Genomic DNA, 21537 nt, shown 5'->3' with positions numbered 1-21537 from the left:
AAATGGGTGCTACCATAGATGCAGTAACTCACATTACAGACCACCATTTTTGTTGAGTCTGAAGAAAGTAGACTAATGGAGAGTGGAGTGTTCTCGAGGGCCTTGCTACCCCTCTTTACTGCAGCAGTGCCATTACATGCTGACAGTGTGGTTGACAACAGAGAAGAACAGGAACTGTGGCATAGCTCACTCCCCCATGTCATTTTGAGAGTGGAAGCCCATGTTGTTAATGAAAGCAGTGCCTCACAAAGAGCAGCGGAGTTTAGGTTTATGAGGTAAGATGTGAGCCTGTTTAGCGGGGAAAAGATGGCATGAAGAGAGGGAATATAAAATGAGAGCTGTCTGGGAAGAGTTAGTGTTGTTTGGGTTCAGTGTCAGCCGTCTGCTCTCTGGGCATGTTTGCGTTTGTCATGTAAAACCGAGGTAATCAGTTTGGAGCTTGTAGACATGGCCTTATTTTAACATTGTTGAATAGTGAGAGAGTGATAAGAATGCCTGAAATATGTTCACATTTACCCAAAACATGAGTTCGGCACAAAAGTAATGGGTGGCAAGCTGTAAACCTAATGTGTCCCAAATCTAATTTCCTATCAATATGTTCCATCTTACCTCATCTGGCGTTCAATCTTTCCCTCTTTTCCTCTGTTGGTCTATGTCCCTCACTCGCTTGATTGCCAGTTGTTGCTTCCACACGATGGGCTCCTTTAATCAACACCTGTTCTATTAATCCCAGCGTGGCACAGGGCTAATGTGATGCTGCTTCCAAACCTGTCCCACTTAATGGCTGAGACTACAGAGCTGCTGGAGGCCCTGATCCCCCCACACAAGGCTGCATAGTCCCACAAGGAGGCATCTGATGGATTCCTGCCTCCCTGCCAGTGACACTGTCATTTACTCCCCCAACATCTGGGTTAAGCAGTCATGTGGGCGGTGGGAGTGATGTGTTGATTAATGAGTCGAAACATTATTCTCCACATTTATTCCTGGGGGTCGCACTCAAAATTCAGTTAATGCTTTATCCAGCCAAATTTTGAAAACAGTTAACGGTTTGCAGATAAAAGTGCAAATATTGACAGCATGAAATGTATGAATTCCCCTTGTCATCGGTGTATCATCTATTCTGGCATATAGAATCATTCACATACACTGTAAATGTGCTAGTAACAGAGTAGCATTTTGAAGCACAAGCCTTAAATCTGAAAAGCACAGTGGAAAGCAATCCTAACATGTGCTTTGCTTTAACATTTTCAGGTCATAATTAAATCTGGACCTGGAAACTTCTACGGGCTCGCTATCTATGCAGATTTCATCTACTGGTCAGACTGGGCACGCAGGTCTGTGCTGCGATCCAACAAGTTCACAGGCAGCGACACCAAGGTTCTTCGAGCAGATATACCTCATCAGCCAATGGGAATTATAGCTGTGGCCAGGGACACAAACAACTGTGAGTATTTAAACACCTGGGGATGAGCTTAGTTTAATGACTACTGGTCGCAGTGTTGTGTCTGCAAATATTTGTGTATTATGTGTTTGCGGGTGCCTCTGTGTTCATGTGTGCTTATAGGCAGGGGTTTAAACATGTGCATATTCATTGGACAAAAGACCAAAATAAATATGTTTGTGTATGCACTTTTTTCTGTCGTAAAATGACAGTATTAGAGTAAACTGCACTTGTCAGCTTTAGCATGTTCTTTGAGGTCTACGTACAATTTACTCTCCCACACAGTGGAAGTAAGAAAGCCAGGCGGATTTTTCAAGGCGTAATGTTTTGATTCAGAGCAACCAACGCTTATGTTTCACTTCATCAACCTGTGCCAGCATGGCCTCCTTTCAGGGATTACAAATGGAAATTAGCTTTTTGCCTATCTGGTGCAATAAATGTATTGTGCAGTGTCCCTTTTAAAGAAACAGTACAATGAAAATAAATTGAAATAAAAAAAAAAAAATCTGTTAACACATCAGCTGAGATTCTGTTTTTGACACAGATTATAAACAAACTTGTTTGCCAAAGTTTTCTTAAAGGTTGTGTTTCATCATTCGGGACAGGGATATGCTTTGAGGCAGGGTATTTACATTTTTTTATATGCAGTTGACCAAATAGCTTTATTGTAAAAGATCAGTCCTGGTAAATAAAAAAAGTGCATTTTAAACAGTTTAAATTGTGTGTGACAGAAGCTTCATGAAATTATAATGAATATCTTAAAATAAATGCACACATACAGTAAAATATATTATACCTGAATTGAGAAAAATGTCGGCAAATGATAAAGAAAGAAAAAAGTTGGCAGATGATATCAGGCCAATGGTAATATCATACAGGCTCCTTTAAATAAAAGTAAAATATTTCATGATAAATGAACATGGTCTTATTTAGAATGCTAGCAACCTAAGTTTCAGAGGTAATTAATAAAAAAAAGAAGCCTATGTTGTAAAGGGAGTCTCTAAAGTGTTGTGTAAAGTTTAATTTCCAAGTAGGACAAAGGGAAGTGGGCCTAGGCGTGTCCCACTGGTTGCTGTTCCTAGTTTATCTCGTCATGGGAAATAATCACATCCCATGGCCTGCATGGGCACAGCTGCAAGCCTGCAGCATAATGTGCAGTGACCAACAATGGTGGAAATTGTAATCAGTTTATCCTTTTTGGGCTTTAAATTGTTAACCTCTTATTGCATTTGCCTTGTCATGAATATCCTGACCATAAATAATCATACAAATGGTATACCTGAGCTGCAGAACAGAAGAACAGTTTCGTCTCTCATGAATAAAATACACATGGCTTGAGGGCAGGTAATAACAGAAGGTCTCCAATGGACACCCATGTTTCTGAACAGTTACACTTGATACTACATCTGTTGTTGCTAAGCTTCTTTTCTACATTTTCTCTCAGGACTAGGACTAGACTAGCACTTGCATTTTCTTTCACAGGTTCAGCCTGCAGTGTGGTCATGCAATTTAGTGCGTTACATGATTCCCACAGAAGCACATGCAGCTTTTTCACAAAGCACCCCAGGCAGAGAGAGATGTATGCAGCATTGGAATACATTTGCTACCTGTCAGAGTGGATAGAAGTCAGTGTCAGGACAGGCCTTTTATTCACATGTTGACTACACTATGATTCTTTAAATTGCCCCAAAATGTCAGTTCAACATTTCACAGCCAATAAAAAACATCTACAAAAGATTTTTTTATTATTGAAGAATTACTTAGCCTTTTTTTTAATTTAGTGGTGTCTCTCATATTCCTGTTTGTAATTGCAGTAAGTGACAATATCATGCCATAGCATGTCACATCAAGACCTTTCCATCTCAATTGTAATTTAATTTTACCAGGGAAAATCTATATCAGCAATCTCACTCATTAAAAGTAAAGATGTTTTGGTCTCAGGCCCTCAGATTCAAAAAACCAAGAGCTCCTTTCTAGATTTACCCACCATTTCAGAAAACAATCCTATCCCTCCTGTGATAAGCAGAGAATTCAAATTCTTATTATTCAAATTACTAAATTATTTTTGTTGTCACTTAGTAGTAATGCAGTAGACGAGGAAGGCTGAGGCTAAGTGTGCCCAGCAGAAATGTAAGCCTCAGTGCTTCCTCAGAAGAACCATGAACGTATTGAACATCTGAGACTGGTGACATCTCGAAGAGAGAGCGTGCCCCCAGGAGGTTTTTCCTTTGACTTCTTCTGACCGCCTAATCAGTTTTGTTTGATTGTTATTGAAGGTGAGCAGTCCCCATGCCGACACATGAACGGAGGCTGCGGTGACCTTTGTCTCCTGACCGCGTATGGGAGGGTCAATTGCACTTGCCGTGGAGAACGTGTCCTGTTAGATGACAACAGATGTGTGTGTAAGTCCACAAATGCTTACCATTGCAGCACTCACAACTAAATATTGATTGTAATTGCACTCTGTGTGGATTAGATGTTTAAAAAACAGTCATTGTCTGCATTTGTATGCATAGTGTAACCTGTCCAAGATCTTATTATAAAGCGTTGATATCTTTGAATTGATTCCTTTCTAAATAACCAGGAAAGCATGGACAGCTGCTGTCTCTTCCTCTCTGACTAAGCAGTGAGTTTGTAATGACTCCAGAAATCATAGTTGCTGCTGCTGTGGAAATACAGCTATAACGTTATGCCATTTAAACTTTATGTAGACAGCAGAGTTAGAACCACAGGGTGCCACAGCTACCTGCTTAACGTCACGAGAAAAAAAGCAATTTGATGGTGTCTTGCTTCCTAATTTGACACCTTCCTGGATGAAATTGAAATACAATGTGCGGATAGACCAGGAGGAGCTGTTCAAACGAGAGACTTTTGGCTTGACTAAAAATGGCGAGTGACTCAGAAGAGCTGGATGGTCGCCTGGGTGTCAAGGTAGAGGATGACAGGCTTTCTACCACACCCAAATTCCACTCATTACTCAAGCAAGAAGAAGTTTTGTGTTTTTAACTTGGGAAGTTTGAAGTGGCAGAGCAGGGAGGGAGATTGGCCAAAGTCTGTGAAGGTGTGGAGCTGACTGCAATCATATGGAGCGCCTAAAGTTCCTATCTTCTATCTTCTTTTTAGATTCTGAAAACATCAGATGTCTAAAAATGTAATACTTTAAAAACACCTTGTTGTTATTTGACTATTACAGTTATCCCATAATCACTTATTTATCAAAATCATGAATTAATATCTTATCCAATGATTGTAGTAACAGTAAGTTTTATAGTATATCGTTGTCTCATAAATATATAAATTCTAGTAAGAATAGTAGATACTATGACCAGTATTTAAGAGTATTTTTAGATATTTGATACTTTCATGATGTAAAGAGAGGACAGGAAGTGAGGAGAGAGATGAAACAAAGTCATCATCTTGTGCACACACGATAATAACTTAATCACACAAGATAATAGCTTGTTTGCACAAGATAATGGCTTGGGTGCGGAAGATAAAAACACATCACCTTAAAGGACTCTGTAAAATCACAAAAAGTACAATGTTGACACCTACTGTTAAGTCAGTGGACTAGATCAAATGAATATCATCATATGCGAGGCCTTTCACAGCCAGATTTCCTTCAAAGGTTCATGTACAACGGTAATTATGCTGGTGAATGCAGTTGTGAGTTGTGCCTTTGAGTTCATTGAAGATTGTTGACTGTAAACAGTTGAGTCATAGCTCATCGCCCTTGTTGTTTTCTTCTGCAGCAGAAAATTCCTCCTGCAACATCCACACTGAATTTGAGTGTGGGAATGGCGAATGCATAAACTACCAGCTAACCTGCGATGGGATAGCCCACTGCAAAGATAAGTCAGATGAGAAGATGCAGTACTGTGGTAAGAAACACTTCACAGCTCTGTCTGAAGCATGTACAGAATGGAATGTAGTGTATCTGGAATTTTACAAGGCGTACTCTACCGTAGTAGTCCCAATTTTAGCTAGGATGTATATTGATTCCTTTAATGAAGGTAGATTGCCAGCAACTTTGTCTGTGGCATCCAGTCCCCACTTCTTACAGCAGCAACAGTTTCACCTTTAAATGTAGATTATAAGATATTAGGCAAAGTCCTGTCCCTCCATCTCCTGCATGTACTGCCATCTATAGTTTTGTCGAACGGGCTTAATTTTAGGGAGACACCTTTTTTTGAAACACGAGATGGTTACTCAACATTATTTGCTGTCCCTAGTCTAACAATCCTGAAATCAATCCCTCTTCTATAGACTTCCAAACCTATATCTTCTCTTCCCCAATACTGTCTCCAGAAGGTGAATTATTTAGCATAAAACAACTAGCAGTAGCTGACTCCTTTAAGGATTTGCTCCTCAAAATGTTTTAACCATCCATTATCTATACCGCCTATCCCTTTCGGGGTTGCGGGGGGCTGGAGCCTATCCCAGCTACAATGGGCGAGAGGCGGGGTACACCCTGAACCGGTCGCCAGCCAATTGCAGGGCCACATGTAATGACAAACACGCATTCACACTCACACTCACACCTACGGACAATTTAGAGTCATCAATTAACCTAATGAGCATGTTTTTGGTCTGTGGGAGGAAGCCGGAGTACCCGGAGAGAACCCACGCATGCACGGGAAGAACATGCAAACTTCACACAGAAAGGCCCCGCCTGACCCGGGGATCGAACCGGCAACCTTCTTGCTGTGAGGCACGCGCACTACCTGCTGCGCCACCGTGCAGCCATGTTTTAACCATCTCTGGATAAATGTAAATCAGAGATGTCTAGGTGGGCTTTCCCTCCCCTATCCTTCGTGGGCCTAATCAATCTCATAAAATTGGTCATCTGGCCCAAAGTTTGCATCAATATATCCTCTTTCACAAGTCTTGATCAGCAGCTAACTGTGTTCAGGTGGAATAACAAGCCTGCCTGTTAAAGAGATCAATCCTCCAGCTCGCAAGTGGAAAGGAAGTCTGACATTTCCAAATATCCGCCACTGCTTTTGGGTTTATAACATTAATAACCTCCTGTGCTGGGTCAGTGGCAGTCTTCCTGACTCCAGCCCATCCTTGGTCCGCACTGAGATACCATCTTCTTTCTGTTCTTAACATTCTGTGATGATGTGGCCCACAAAGTTTCAGGCAACCCAGGTACTGGGTACTATTAAGATCTGGCTCCAGTTCAGGAAACAGCATGATCTACACAGAGCCTTGATCTTCGCACCAATTTTCAATAATCACTTTTTTTTAACAAGTAGCTTCCCCATTTCCCTACATGTGTTTTGGACATACCTGAGGCTGAATGACTTTTGGTCCTGTGTATTTCAATCTCCTGGCACAAATATAAACCCTAACCCAACTCAGAATATGCACACTGCAATACGTGTCATTGCCTTTACCAACTTGTTAGTCAGGCGCTCTGTCCTCCTCAAATGAAAGCATGCTTCTCCCCCAACACATGACAGATGGCTGCATGAAGTTTTCCAAAGCATGTACCTGGAGGAATTCAAATTCTTGCTGACAGGACCTCTGAAAGCCTTCCACAAGACTTGGAATCTCCTAGTAGCCTAAATCAGCGACCTGACTATCAGCCCTGAGGCTGACGATGTTTCCTAAATAGACCTTACTGAGGGGATAGAGGGACCCTCTTTATCCCTTTCTTTTCCTTTATAATAATGAGAATAATAATGATTAATATTATTATATCGTTATATCGTGTGTGTTACAGCTATTGCTGTTCTTGTTATTTTTGTTGTATGTTTCAAAATGGAAAAATGTTCAATAAAATCAAAGAAGAATGTGTATCAGAAAAATATGTTGTTTCCATTTAGAAGTCTTGTAGAAATAATAGCTAAAAGCACCTGTTGACCTGTCTGTCATTGACATTTCTGGCACTAAAAAGTGGAAAGTAATTGGTCATTTCTAACACATATCTGAATTTCACTGTGTTCAGTTAACAGGAGCTGTCGAAAGGGTTTCAGACCCTGCTACAACCAGCGCTGTGTGGCCAGCAGTCGTTTCTGTGACGGGATCGATGACTGTGGGGATAACTCTGATGAAGCTTTCTGTAGCAGTGAGTCACAGCCATTTGATCTCCTGTTCAAGCCGCCCTGCCTCTGAGGCCAGGATACAGCCACACTAATGCTTGTATTAATACAGCATACTAGGCCACATGCTGTGCTAAGCCTTGACTGTCTAATGAGACCCAAGATCATAAAGAGTGCACAAATTCAAAGAGGCTCCCAACCCCCACTATTATAGCTGCTTGTGAGAGGCCGGACAATACCTGGTGTCCTGTCAACCTCACTGATTTTGTCTTGACCTTGATGGTGAAATAAATATGTTCAGCTGTGTTTATTTCTGTGTTGTAATTGGACTATAGTGGGAAAATATCAAGGTTTAAAGACTCTTAATACTGTTCCAAGCTGATGGACCCCACAAGGAGACAGAGGTTTTCTCATAATTCATGTGGACCTTCCAACTCAGCGCTTTGGGATTTCAGATATGACTTTATCTCACTATAGCGTGTCCTTGTGTTTTTTCATGGGACATCAACAGTAACTATTCTTTCACCATCAGAACATTTAATTATTGTATTATGTAAGTTGTGTGCTGCAGAGATGTGAAATGACCAGAGCCATTGTGCAGTAGTTGGTAAACGAGCGACAAAACTAAGTTGCCTCTCTTGCATATTATGTGTCATTTGCTCTTTCACAGCTCTAAGAAGGTCATGGCATTCAGGCAATTTTTATAGCACAGCCAGTTCAACTGCACAGATACTGCCGCTCATCACAAAGCCTTCTCTGTCTGGCAGCTTTCAACCTGGAGCTAATTTTAACCATCCCCAGAAAGACGTTCTAAGTATTGTTGTGAGCTGTACCTGTTAGTGCCTCTGAGTACTGTTTCCTCTCATGTTATCTTTTTGTAATGCTTATTATCTCCTCCAGATGTCACGTGTGGCTCATCAGAATCATCGTGCAAGGATGGCAGCTGTGTACCCAGCTCAGCCTGGTGTAACCAGGTCATTGACTGTGCTGATGCCTCAGATGAAAAAAGCTGCAGTAAGTCGTGTAGCCTCTCATTTGCACTGCAGTTAGGGCAAAATGAAAATGTAAACACACAGTTCTACCTGCAGCAGATCAGATGGATCCAGTAACTTAAATCTGTGCTGTTGCCTCAGATCAGATTGAATACTGACCCTCTCACCTTTACCTTCACCCCTGCTTCCATCATTACAAGACAATTATTGTGATGCTGTGCTTTGTATTCAGACCACACCGACTGCTCTCACTTTTACAAGCTGGGGGTGAAAGAAAAGGGTTTCATCAGCTGCAACTCCACCTCACTGTGCATACACCCCTCATGGATCTGTGATGGTGCAAACGACTGTGGAGACTATGCAGACGAGACCAACTGCCAGGGTGAGAACCCAAAGCAAACACACACAAAGACACACATTTTGCATGTGCATTCAGAGACAGATTAAGGAAGCCAGCTTCAATTAGAAGAGACTTAAGACAGATGTCGTTAACAGAGATGATTATGATAGAGGAATAAGAGATTCATAGAGAGCTTAGGAAAAGATAATGACCTCAATCATTGCTAATGCCCAGAGGGCTGATTTGGTTTTGTTGCCCGTCCCAGTTTCCCATGGGCAGAAGTGCGAGGAAGGCCACTTTGCTTGTCCAAGTGGGAACTGCATCTCTAGCGTGTGGCTGTGCGACGGCCAAAAAGACTGCGAAGATGGAGCTGACGAATTCCAGTGTGGTAAAGCAACAAATCTTACCTCTCATGAAAGCACTTCTGCACAATATACTGAAATGATGTTTTGTTCTCTACAAGGTAGAAATAGATGAGGTATTCAGTTGTTGTCCACAGCATTGTTGGCAGTTAGAAGGATATTTATTTTCCATTAACAAGAAGCTATTTGTTGTAATATTTCGTCATTTAAATAGATCTGGGGATTTAATAGATATTACATACAGTATATAAGGAAGAGACAGAAAGACAACAGATGGTTGTTTATCAAGCTTAAGGCAATGTCTCTTCACTTTGTTTTGCTCCCCCCCATTGTGTGTTTGAGATTTCACAAGTGGGTGTAGCAGCTTGTTTGAAAGTATTATTCCTGCCCTGAATTAAGAGTGAAGCTTTCGAGGACACACATTTTTTTCCCTTCTCTCTTTGAATTATAATAGACAGCACTTCCAGTTTAACAATTAATTAATGAGCCATCAGTCACTGAAACGCTTATATTGAAACGGGAAATGTGGGTTCAATCGAAAGTGGTACAATATGAAAGGATTACACATTACAATGCCACTCCTCTGCTTCCCTTACCAGAGGCAGCACAAGCATTCTTACTTATGCTTTGATCCATGCTAATGTATGCAGCACTTACTGTGACAAAGTCAAGATCTCTCCAATTAAACAGGAAGACCATAATTAAGTCATGGTATGGATTAATATAATTTCCCCTCAAAACCAACAGCTTGCACACATACCCATTCACATGGCATTGCTTTTGGCGTCAGAGCAAAATTGACTGGGGTCTTCAGCGTAGGTGATCAGAATAGCTGTTGAGCTTCATCGCCATCACACACATGCACAAGGTAATTAGATGTGATGGATAAATCCACACACACGCTGTTGAAAGACTTGCTGCCTGCATTTGTACTATACTTGCTAAAGATAGGCATGATATCATTATGAGCATGTTAGCATGCTGACATTAGCATTTAGCTCAAAGCACCACTGTGCCTCAGTACAATTTCACAAAGCCAGTAGTGCGGCTGCAGACTCTAGTCTTGTTTATGTATGATTCATTTTGCCTTCAAACCAGCTAGACATTGGTAGTGTGGCACTGATGACATCAGGGATAAATTTCAAGAAGAATAACACAAGTAAAATGTGACTATAGAACTGAGATCTCTTTGCCTTTGAGAGTGTTTGAGTAAGATATTGCAGATCTCTCACTTGTCTGGTTTGCGCTTCCTGTATAATTAACTAGCACCTTTGTTCATATTTCAGTTGCAACAGATAGAGGAAGGCAGTTCAGCGCAATTCAGTTTCATAGTTAATGCTCTTCGAGTTATCTGATTTATTTTTGTAAATTGGCCATGAATGTTGTTAGAGAGATGCATAACACATGAACACTATTTCCATTCCTTTATCTAAAAATGTAATTTGTGCCTGTGTGAAATGATAACATCCCACTCTTCAAATGAGCTTATATCAGAACTGATATGAATTATGCCAGAATTCTATGAGAAGTTCTGAATAGCTTTTTCAGGACAAATAGACAATATTCTCATTCCTCTGACTTAATTACCATATAAAAAAGCTCTAGCCACTGATAATCCGACTGTAAAGGCACAGTGGTTTCATGGAAAATGTCATTAGATTTCAGAAATTTCAAATTCCACATCTGCTTAGATGAAATAGTCACTTGTCACTTCACAGTGCATAATGCACTTTTAGACAGCGTGAAACACTATTGAAAATGAGACATGAAAGACTCTTTGATACTTTTAATGTGCTGTAGACCTGCTATTTTGTTAAACACTTGAAGCAGCTGTTTGCAATTGAAGTGCAAATTTAGTATCATGTACAGAAAGTCTTGACAATCCTGGTTTCAAGATTCAGCCGTTTAATGTTCATCTCATCCTTATCTTACATTATCCTATCAGGGTACATAAAGCTGATGTGATGTTCAAAGTCTGACAGAAAGGAAGCAAAGTGTGAGAGACCCCCTTGTCCCTACCCCCCATCCTCAATAGGATCCATAATTCCTTGTTCTGTGGTCTGACCTAGAGCACACTTCCCCCCCTTCCTTCTCTTAACATCTCATCAAAGCTCTGGCAGACTTTGCCAGGTCTGACATCTGAGAGAAAGAGACCGCAGAATGACTCCCCAGGGAGAGTGGGTGGCTCAGTGACACAAACTCAGCACAGATTATGAATATATCCTCATTTGACATAATAGCTTTTACACAGTGATCAGCAGAGTGCTCTCTTCTTTGACATCCAAGTGTTTCTTGTCACCCCTAGCAGTTTAGTTTCTTTTCAAATCAAAGAGACAATAAATCTTGATAATTAATACTTAAGTGCTTTGATATTTATAAAATATTTCATCTAGACGCTGGTTTTGTGTTAAGTTGATGCTTTTATTTTCCTGCACAGCAACCATGAGCATTCATCAAAATGTCTTCTCTTGTGAGAGAAAAATATATATATACTTACAGTCCTTTGTGTGGCAGCGACACTCATGCGTGCAGCTAAAGAGAAAAACTACAGAAAACAAGAAAGCCAAGGGGCAGGTAGAATCCAGCCCACTTGTTGTGTTTTGATTAAAAACACTCTGCCCATTCAATAGGGTATGCTGCTTTTGTTGTTATTTCCTCCTCACTTTGTTTGATTTATGACGGTGAAATTCCTTTCAAACTACCTTCTGCAGACTCGTCATGCTTATGGAACCAGTTCGCCTGCTCAAAGAACAAGTGCATCGCCAAACAATGGCTGTGTGATGGGGAGAACGACTGTGAGGACGGCCTTGACGAGAGCGTGCAGATCTGTGGTTAGTGCCCTTTCAGATGTCACAGGGAATCTGCTGTTGGTGTAAAAGGTCACATCCACTATATTACGTATGACAGCTCCATGTGTTAACCTGAAGAGCTGGAAATGAATGAACAGGAACAAAACAATCTCACTGAGGCTACAACAGGAATGCAGGCATTTCTGATGATTCGTGTGGGCACTGAGGCAAATAGATTTTTTTAATCACTGAGGCCCAAGAGGCACACTTATTTCAATGGGCAAATGAGATGTGTGTGTGTAATGAATTCTACACTAAAATAAAAAGAATCCAACCACAATACAGAGACAAGAATTGCTGTGAACATTGGTTGTATAATTGGATTGTAATGGGGTGTCAAGGAAATATTAATAAAATGGCCCGAAGGTTTCCCAGGCACACTTTTTGTCAAAAGCAAGATATGCATTTTAGCTTTACATGCCTAATTGAGCTACTGTATTTACCTTTGCTTCTCAGCGCAGCCATTTTTTCCTTCTGTTTTCTTTTGCCTTAAAGGGCAGTCCCAAGATAAAGGAGAGTATTGCTGACTTAAAGAATTCAAGTAAATAATTGTTTCTCACAGTAGCACAGTTTTTACCACACTTTTTTGTTAGCTTGCGTAGGGGGAACTTTTGCCCAATGAAAATTTGCTTAGGTCATAAATAGGTGTCAGTTCAAAACCAGAACCATCTGGTGTCTTCTATGAGGGCAGAAAGTGTGATTTCTTGGAATTACTGGTGAAAGTTCACTCATAACAGAAGGTAGCACCCTAGCAAAACAAAATACAGTTCAGTATCGTTTGTACTTGGTCTTCTCTGTGGTACATTGGATCCACTGCGTTCTCTGGCTTTTGAAACTCAAACGTGTGGTCCTGTTTTCCTCCCAGGTTTGGTGACGTGTGCTCCAGGACTGTTCAGCTGCCCTGGATCATATGCCTGTGTTCCCAAACGCTGGCTCTGTGATGGCGAAAGAGACTGCCCTGATGGGAGTGATGAACTTTCTGCAGCTGGCTGTGGTAAACTCTAGTTCAACACACCGAATAGCTCCTGACAATTATGGAAGAAATTTAATGTAATCCCCAAAAATTATTTCATTAATTCATTCATTAATCTGGATTGCCTTCCATAAATTGTTACTGAACCACAGAGACTTGTGCAGTAGCAAAAGGTGCACTAATGTTGACATTTTACACATGTTGCATGCCTTGTTCAGAAAAAATGTCTAGAAATTAATTAGTCCTTGAACCTACTTCTTTTCACGCATTAGCACCCAACAACACGTGTGATGACAGCTCGTTTCGCTGCAGCAATAAAGCATGCATCCCTCAGCGGTTCGTGTGTGACCACGATGATGACTGTGGAGACGGGTCTGATGAGTCAGTGGAATGTGGCAAGTAGATTTATCTCGCTGTCTCGCTCTTGATATTCACCAGCAGTGCATGGCTGTGACCTCACTGAAAGCTGCACTCGTCGACTTGAAAAAGCAGTTTCCTAACATGGCAGTGGTGGACTTGTTCTCTTTTCTTACTTAAACCATTTGAATTCTGCACATTTGAAAATTCACCTTTGAGGAAAGGGATTCCCGGTGATAGTGGAGAGGTATTCAAAGGAATGAAAAGTTGGAGTGCATAAAAGTAAAATTTGCTGTGCTAGTGGAGCCCAGAATTAAAGTCCAATTTATGCATGGGTCCACAATCTGGGAGAGACCCTACATGGAGGACCATAATTAAACAATTTGGACGCATTGTGCGAGGGTTTAACAAACTCAAGAGGGGACCACACTTGTTTCATAAAGTGGTGAACCTCGCTCCATCCTCGCTTGTGAACGACTGAGCCTTTCCAGGATGCCCCTTTCATACCCAATCATGATGCTATCACCTGTTACCGCTGTACCAGTTTACCTGTGAAATGTTTAACTGTTTAACTTGGTAATATGGTACCCGTAAGCATACTGACACATGGGCGTGTACAGTTTTTTGTATCTCAACTAGAGGGAATTCACAGCCTTCATTTTCTATGATAATTCTATAAAATGTCTATCTAAACTTGAAATATGGGTAACCCTTTAGCTGTGAACACCATTATACCTCCAGATGGCTTGATTAATTGGTTTATTAGCAATGATTCTCCATACTCTGTAAGCTTCATTGCAATATGAACCATCGCCATAGAAATCTTGCCTTATTTTTCGCTATTTTAACTTAATTCCGCCAAAGTTACACCCTAAAACTGAAGCTGTGACACTGCCAAGCCCAAGAGTAACTTGATGAAAAAGCATGTTTCTCTCTCTCTTAAGTCTATCGCTCCTGTGGATCAGAGGAATTTCGCTGCAGGGATGGCCGCTGTCTTCTCAGCTCTCAGTGGGAGTGTGACGGCTATGCAGACTGTCCAGACCACTCTGACGAACTGCCTCTGAACCTCAAATGTCTGGCCGCAGGTAAGACTGCTGTTTGGCTCTCAGCTGGAATCTCTTCATCAGTGTCACCAGCAGCAGCACTCGCCTGGGAAACTGGCAGGGACATATGGCGGCAGCAAAAGGCTCGCAGAGAGCTTCCTTGATAGGAATTAATCTGTCAAGATCCATTGTCAGGTTAAAAACATTCCCCAACTTTGCTGAGAAATTACAGGGCGTTTAGCCAGTGACAGTCATGTCTTGCTCTTTTCAGGAAGCTTGTGCAATGGCTCCTTCTTCATGTGCTCCAACGGACGCTGCATCTCTGAGAGGAATCTCTGCGATGGGAGAGATGAGTGTGGAGACCGGTCAGATGAGAGGAACTGCAATGTTAACGAATGCTTAAACCGCCGAGTCAGTGGGTGCACACAGGACTGCCAAGATCTTCCTGTGGGATACAAGGTAAGTGACTATTGAACAGTCACAGTTCAGTACCTCGGAGGGACATTCTACCGCAGGATCATTTGTTGGCTACTGTCCGTGAAGCCTAATTCAGCTTAAACCAGGCTGCAGTAAAATTGCAGAAGGATATGTAACAATTGGAAAAATACTTCAAATAACCTGTAAGCTAGTCACTGCAGTTTGGTGCAAAAGATATATATTATTATATAGCTATAGTGTGTCCTACTTCTGGCAGTGTGACTTGCATCATACTGTTCAAGTTCAGGTATTTTACTCCATTTTTTCTGATCTACAGCTCTAAGCACTAGTATCATTAGAAGCAGGTACATTGTGGAGCTTATATTAATGATAGTGTGGACATGAATGATGAATGACCGATAATGAATCAAGCCTAACTTTGCACATCATTAAACAGATAAAGATGGGTGGGAGCATACATACATACATTTAGTCTCTCACTTTTCGAATAACCTTGAACATTGTAAGGAGAGTTTAATGATATGCCAACTACTGTCAGTGCTCCCTCACTGTGCTGGCCGGTTGTGCTGTGCCTGGCATTGGTAGGGTTGGATCCAGGTCAAGGCCACGTCTGCTGGAGTGTTCCGGCAGCCATCACTGTTGTCAGAGGCCGGTGGTTTATGCCTTCGTCCCTGGATTTTCCTCTCCTGCTTGTCTGTAAGATGGTGCTCACTACATCAGAAAAGTGGCTGAAAGCACAGAAAACCTCTCTTCACTGTCATGGCAGGGGCAGTGCTGGACAGAGAGCACATCAATGCAGACCCTTAGCTCATCCATTTGTGGCCTGTACAGGGAGATCAGCAGAAAGGCCCTCAAGGTTATAACTTTGGATAAGAAAGGGATTTGCAGTGGGTTCAGAGCAGCTGATACAAGCACTCTGAGTTATTTTGGGGGGCCTTGGTCACTGAAGTGTGATGGAATTTTTGAGTAATGGCACAGTATGTCTGTATCATGGCTTTGATGTTATCATATGCGCTGGATGCTTCATTGCTGACTGCATGACTTGGTGAAAAAGGCATTGAAGAATATATTGTCTGTTATTCCAGATTGATCTGAATTACTAGGGCACACCTTGTTTAAATGCACTGATTTTACAACGTAGTTGCATTGAGGCTCTTGTCTCACATTTCCTGCATATGTGATCAAATCACCAACACTTTTTGTTTTTTTCATTGTTTTTTATGACATCAGTGTAAATGCTGGCCTGGTTTCCACCTGAAGGATGATGGGAAGACTTGTGTGGATGTTGACGAATGCTCCACTACCCTTCCTTGTAGCCAGCGCTGCATTAACACGTATGGCTCCTACAAGTGCTTGTGTGTGGATGGCTACGAAGCCTTGGAGCGCAACCCCGACACCTGCAAAGCTCTGTCAAGTCAGCCTGATTTTTGATCCACCCGCAGAATTTCAGTGCATAACTTTGAGCCCTACGAGTCCTCTGATGCTGCATGTTCCTCATTTCAGCTGAAGAGCCTTTTCTCATTATGGCGGACCACCATGAGATCCGGAAGCTGAGTGTGGATGGCTCAAATTACACCATCTTGAAACAGGTGAGTGATATCTGCATCACCACCTTTGTGCCTGTATTGACATTTTCACAGGGTGGATGTTTTTTTGTTTTTTTTGCATTTAATTTTGAATCCCACCTGCATCAGAGTCTAGAAGCTATATATATTGAGCTATATATGGAGAAAAAATTTGTCATTTTTAGTGTATAATGTCCGAGGATAAAGATAACTTTCATAAAAACACACTAGTGTTGAAAAGTCTGCTTGAAGACAAGGCAGGTTTATTTATATAACACTATTCAGTCAAAAGGCAATTCAAAGTGCTTTTACAGGGGCATAGAAAAACACAAAAAATATCAAGAAAACATTAAAATTGCATGTAAAAGACAATAAAAACAAAAAGTGAAACCAAGCAAATAAAGATGCAAGAAATTAAATTGCATTCAAAAGACAATAAAAACAACAGCAAGCCAGTAAATAGTTCCAGATTAAAAAGAAGTGATGTATCTTAATTTATTTGAAAGCTGCAGCAAACAGTGTTTTCAGCCTTGATGTGATTGAGCTTAAAGTTTTAGCAGACCTCAGGTGTTCAGAAGGCTTATTCAACACTGAGTGAACCTGTCCGAGATGACCTGAGGGGTCTTGAGGCTTTGTAATGGACAAGTAAATCAGAGATTATTTGTTTATTTGGTTATTTGGTTATTCAGGTAAGCATTACTTGTTAAAAAAAATACAAATGCAAATACATTAAGTGTGTGTGAGTCAAATGCCTTGTCTGTGCACACATACTTGTCCAATGAAGCCGATTCTGGTTGTGATATGGGCAGAGGAAACTGGTCATTCTGAGTGGCAGAGAGCAAAATCACACAATTGAGCTATTTAAATTATGCCCAGGTCAACACAGCTGCTCCTGTTGATTATCACAAATGGTAGGCTGTGGTTTACTGAAAATCAACCAATGAACCAATGGGTATCCTGCAGTCCCCCCTCACAGTCAGATTAACCTCTTGACTCCACATACTCTGCTATCTGTATCGAGTAGAGTTCTCTTCTGCCACAACTCACTTTAATCACTGCATGTTAGTGTTAATGGAGGCAGAGAAGGGAAATGTGCATATGCCTTTGCTAAGTGGTGGTGGATACCTCACTGACCTCATATCACTTTACCACACCATTACATACCGTGTTCAGATTATATGCTCGTGATATTACGTGAATTGCAAACGATCTAGTCATTTGCCTTCGGTATTACTTAAGCTGTTAGCATACATTTGTCCACAAAATGACTGACAATATCGCTTCGTCCCTCCAACACACTATTAAAATTCATTCTGTTTATGTTCTCCCTCCCAGTTTAAAAATTTCTCTGTGGTTATTATACCTGAAAATAAGGTTCTGGCTCTTATCCAGTAGGGAACACTTTTCCTAGGCTTTCCATGAGCTGTCACGGAAGGCTGTCATTGAATTCAAGTTACAAAATATTCATAGATAAAATAACAAGTGTAGTGTGGAGAAATTGCTTTATGCCATAGCAGTGTTCTACATGAAGCGCAATATCAATTTTTAGCATGTTGCCACCAAGATAGATAGAAATGATCCTCAGTTTAAAGCTGCAAAGTGGGAATCATTTCTGTTTAAAGCTTGCGTTGCTAGCCAAAGTGAAGTTAAGTCCGTTGGCAAACAAACTTTGATGACTGCATCCAGCACCCCAAGGTTTTACTGTCAAAAATTTCTTGTTCTAGAAAGAAAAGTGGTTGAAAATGTGGAACAGGAAATCGATAGTACATTGATAGTGTTGTCAGTATGAGTTCTTGCGTATGCATGCACTTTTATGAATGCTATGTATGCTATTTTTTAACATTTTCATATCCGTTTTCAGAATCTAATATTAAAAGCTTGTGATTCATCTTGTAGTTGGTTGGTTTCAGTACTGTCTGCAGGGAAAATGAATGGGGAACATATCTGGATAGAGGCACTAATAAAAGGGGCACACTGGTGTCGTCTCTATAGCTGATGTTTGGAGTGGAGAAGGGGTCCCTCAGGACACATTGGCGTCTGTCTGTGAGGGTGTTGATGATCTGATGAAGATGTCTCATTTCGCCTGTCAGATTATCTGACACCTTTTCTCGGCACCTTCAGTGCGAGACAGCAGGGTGGGGGCACTTGTTTGGTGAGCGGCTCTGTCTGACTGACAGTGGGGTCCTGTGAGCGTGACAGAGAAGGGAAGTACCTCAGTCTTCTGCTTTGATAGGACTTCGACTTCACAGAGCATTTCAGACTTCAGTCCTTCAAGTGCTCTGTATCGCTGAAAGAACTGGAACCTATGGGAAAACCACTTACATCAATATTGGCGCCGCAATAAATATCACAACAGAAAATGTAGAAGTTTAGCTTGTTTTTATGTATTTCCCATCCTGCTGGTATTTCCTCCTGTAGACGTAAATTAAACTTAACCTCACTGGATTGGTTTGATCTTTTTCAGTGTGACACGTCAGAACAGTCCTCTGTCAGTGTCTACACAGGATGCGTTCGGGCACAGTATTTTGTGTAGGTCACCTGTGTTTTGGCAGCTCTCAGAGCTCACAATCACTGCAGTTATGTGCGTAAAATGGAAGAAAACTTGAAGACAGACTTGAAGCGCAGAAATATGTTTTATGCGCTGAGCCGTTACACTGCCTGTTTAGACAGCTGTATTGATTAATCTAGGAGCATATCTGTCAGACGTGTAAATGGAATGACTGAAAAAAGCATCTGAAATGCCTCCTGTGTAGACGAGCTGTTAGGGTTAATGTCAGTCTATCTGTTAATGGTGTTTGGGTTCTGCATGTCACAATAAACAACAATTGCTCATTAAATCTATTAAAATCTCCTTGAGCCATTACACTGTTTGGATATGCTGTGGGGAAGGAATTAACAAGGGATTTGCAAACCCCTTATTTTACAGACCTGTATATCAGCATAACTTTACTGATTACATTATGTGGAATTTGATAATTAACGTTTGTTGCCAGTGGAAGTATCTTCTGATAATTTTCTCACCCTCACAGAGAACTCAAGATCCCTTATGGTTTCATTTTCATTGAAACTAAAAGTGACATTTTTATATAGTTGTGCTCTCTCTCCTCTGTCTTCTCAGGGCCTCAACAACATCATCCACATAGACTTTGACTACAAGAAGGAATTTATCTATTGGGTGGACTCAACCACGCCAACCGGTCGAAGGATCAACAGAATGCGCCTCAATGGGAGTGACCTGAAGGTAGCACAGGATTTAGTTGCTATAACTGCATGCCATATGGTGCCTTGTGCCTCTTCATCCAAGATTCATTGCCTTTACGCAGCGTGCTCCCAGTTCAACCATCTTTTTTATACAGCTGTATTATTTTCTGTGTAATTCATTTGAATTATCAACAACTTTTTTCCAGTGTAAAGAGAAGTCATCTCTTCAAGTTTGGAAAGCCAAGTATGTTGCTTAAGTGCCTCATTATCACTGCACGGCTGATGATGGGCGCCCTTTATCCTTTTATATAGTCAACGTAATGGATTTTTTCTGTCTGCAGCCAAGGGCCTGCTAGCTTTACAACAATGAATGCGTTTTAGTGATAATTGGAATATCACCAGTGGCTTTCAGATAAATGGAACAAGCCTAATGATACAATGGGTCTCTCTGGTGTAATCACCAAGGTTTGTCTGGGTCATGGGATCGGAGCCCAGACATGGGGGACACTGGGACGTCAGCAGAACACCTGCTGGGCCCCCATCCCACATCTCATTAGCATTGGTGTGTGGGGGGCATTAGGCTCATTCAGCTCAATTACTTCCACAGTCTCTGTTTGAGCCACTGCCACAGCTTAGCAAGAGGACAAACTGTCTGAGACACAGAGCAGGGAGCTTCTCACATTTGGTTAATTAAAAGAGCAACTGATATCCAGTGCTACTGGTAAAGGCTCGCCATATGAGCAAGGAAAGACTGGGAGTAGAAAGTATTTCTGTGGATTTTCCTGATAGGATTTTTATCTCACCAAGACAGAGATTAATTGAATCATGTTTAATTAAAACAGTGTAGTTTAGTTTCAGATTGTGGTCTTTTATTTTCATTATTTCATCTGATTTTATGAGTGAACTGCTGTTGCACTGCACTCTTTGGGTTGACATTTGATGCATTTTGCAGTTAACACTTCTGGCAATGCAAACACTGGTGTCACAGATGTCACTGATTTTGCGTTTGACAGCTGATAGAAAACAGCCACCATGGCATTAATGATTGGTTTCACCCCAGTGAAGTGTAGCCGCAGGTGGATTTAGTTGGACCTTCAACATCCAAAAGTAAATGTATCTGTGTCCACACTCGGTGCTACGCCATCATTGTTGAAAGAGTCATTGTTACATTTTGCTATAGTGGCAAAAAAATGGCCATTTATAAATTTGAAAACAAAACATCAATACCTTTGATGAGCCTTCTGAAGAAAATTTCAGTTTTGTATAAACATGTTTTTATTCAATTGGCTGAAGGCATAACAGTTTGTGTCAGCCCAAGGTGACTGCATATATCAAACATACTCTGGATTCATCTGGTCTTTATGTTTTGATGAGCCATATTCAAACACTGACATTCCTCCCAAGTTAACCTTCAGTTCCACATGAAACTATGGTTTTTAATCAATACAGTGAGGTGCTATGGGTAAAGTGAAGCAGGGGGACTTTATATGAAGTATCAGCTCCTTTTTGCCTGAAGAGACAGTTTTGGTGGAAAATTCTGCATAATAAGTGACATTTAAGTGACTGTTTTAAGCTCAGTTTGGCCCAAATTACTATGGAGGGGACAGCCTAGTCTTTTGCCCAGACGATATATTTTCTTACAAATGATGACAGAAAAGGCTTCAAAGCACATCATGTTCCTTGATCACAGATTGCATGGGTGCTGGGATTTTTTTTTCTTTTTGTTAAAGGGGTATATTAAAGGCATTGGCTTTATCTGCCAGCTGGCTCAATCGTTGTTTATTCTGAACAACTGCTTTTGCAAACTAAAAAGGCAAGACTATCTTGGGGATATTGATGGAGTTCCTAGATAGTTCCTAGACTTTGTTTACTTCAGTTAAATGACTTCACATATATTTTAACCAAATGTCTCACTGAGATGAGCAGAAT

The 21537-nt window shown here is 41.1% G+C and overlaps 1 protein-coding gene across 5 annotated transcripts in view; it reads left to right on the top strand.

Moving 5' to 3' along the window:
- lrp1bb (low density lipoprotein receptor-related protein 1Bb) overlaps positions 1-21537 on the top strand; it is a 238565-nt gene that overhangs the window by 178244 nt on the left and 38784 nt on the right. For all 5 annotated transcript variants that reach the window (XM_070975440.1, XM_070975443.1, XM_070975442.1 and 2 more), the window contains exons 43-57: positions 1252-1444; positions 3718-3843; positions 5194-5322; positions 7395-7514; positions 8389-8502; positions 8713-8862; positions 9086-9208; positions 11894-12013; positions 12897-13025; positions 13277-13399; positions 14306-14446; positions 14676-14863; positions 16073-16256; positions 16346-16431; positions 19526-19648. In XM_070975440.1, the coding sequence (XP_070831541.1) occupies positions 1252-1444; positions 3718-3843; positions 5194-5322; positions 7395-7514; positions 8389-8502; positions 8713-8862; positions 9086-9208; positions 11894-12013; positions 12897-13025; positions 13277-13399; positions 14306-14446; positions 14676-14863; positions 16073-16256; positions 16346-16431; positions 19526-19648 (2049 nt within the window). The remainder of the gene's footprint in view (positions 1-1251; positions 1445-3717; positions 3844-5193; positions 5323-7394; positions 7515-8388; positions 8503-8712; positions 8863-9085; positions 9209-11893; positions 12014-12896; positions 13026-13276; positions 13400-14305; positions 14447-14675; positions 14864-16072; positions 16257-16345; positions 16432-19525; positions 19649-21537) is intronic.

This window comes from Chaetodon trifascialis, chromosome 12 (genome assembly GCF_039877785.1).
Source record: "Chaetodon trifascialis isolate fChaTrf1 chromosome 12, fChaTrf1.hap1, whole genome shotgun sequence".
In the NCBI taxonomy this organism is placed as follows: Eukaryota; Metazoa; Chordata; class Actinopteri; order Chaetodontiformes; family Chaetodontidae; genus Chaetodon; species Chaetodon trifascialis.
Note: the sequence above shows the minus strand (reverse complement) of the source record. Positions and strands in the feature narration are given on the sequence as shown.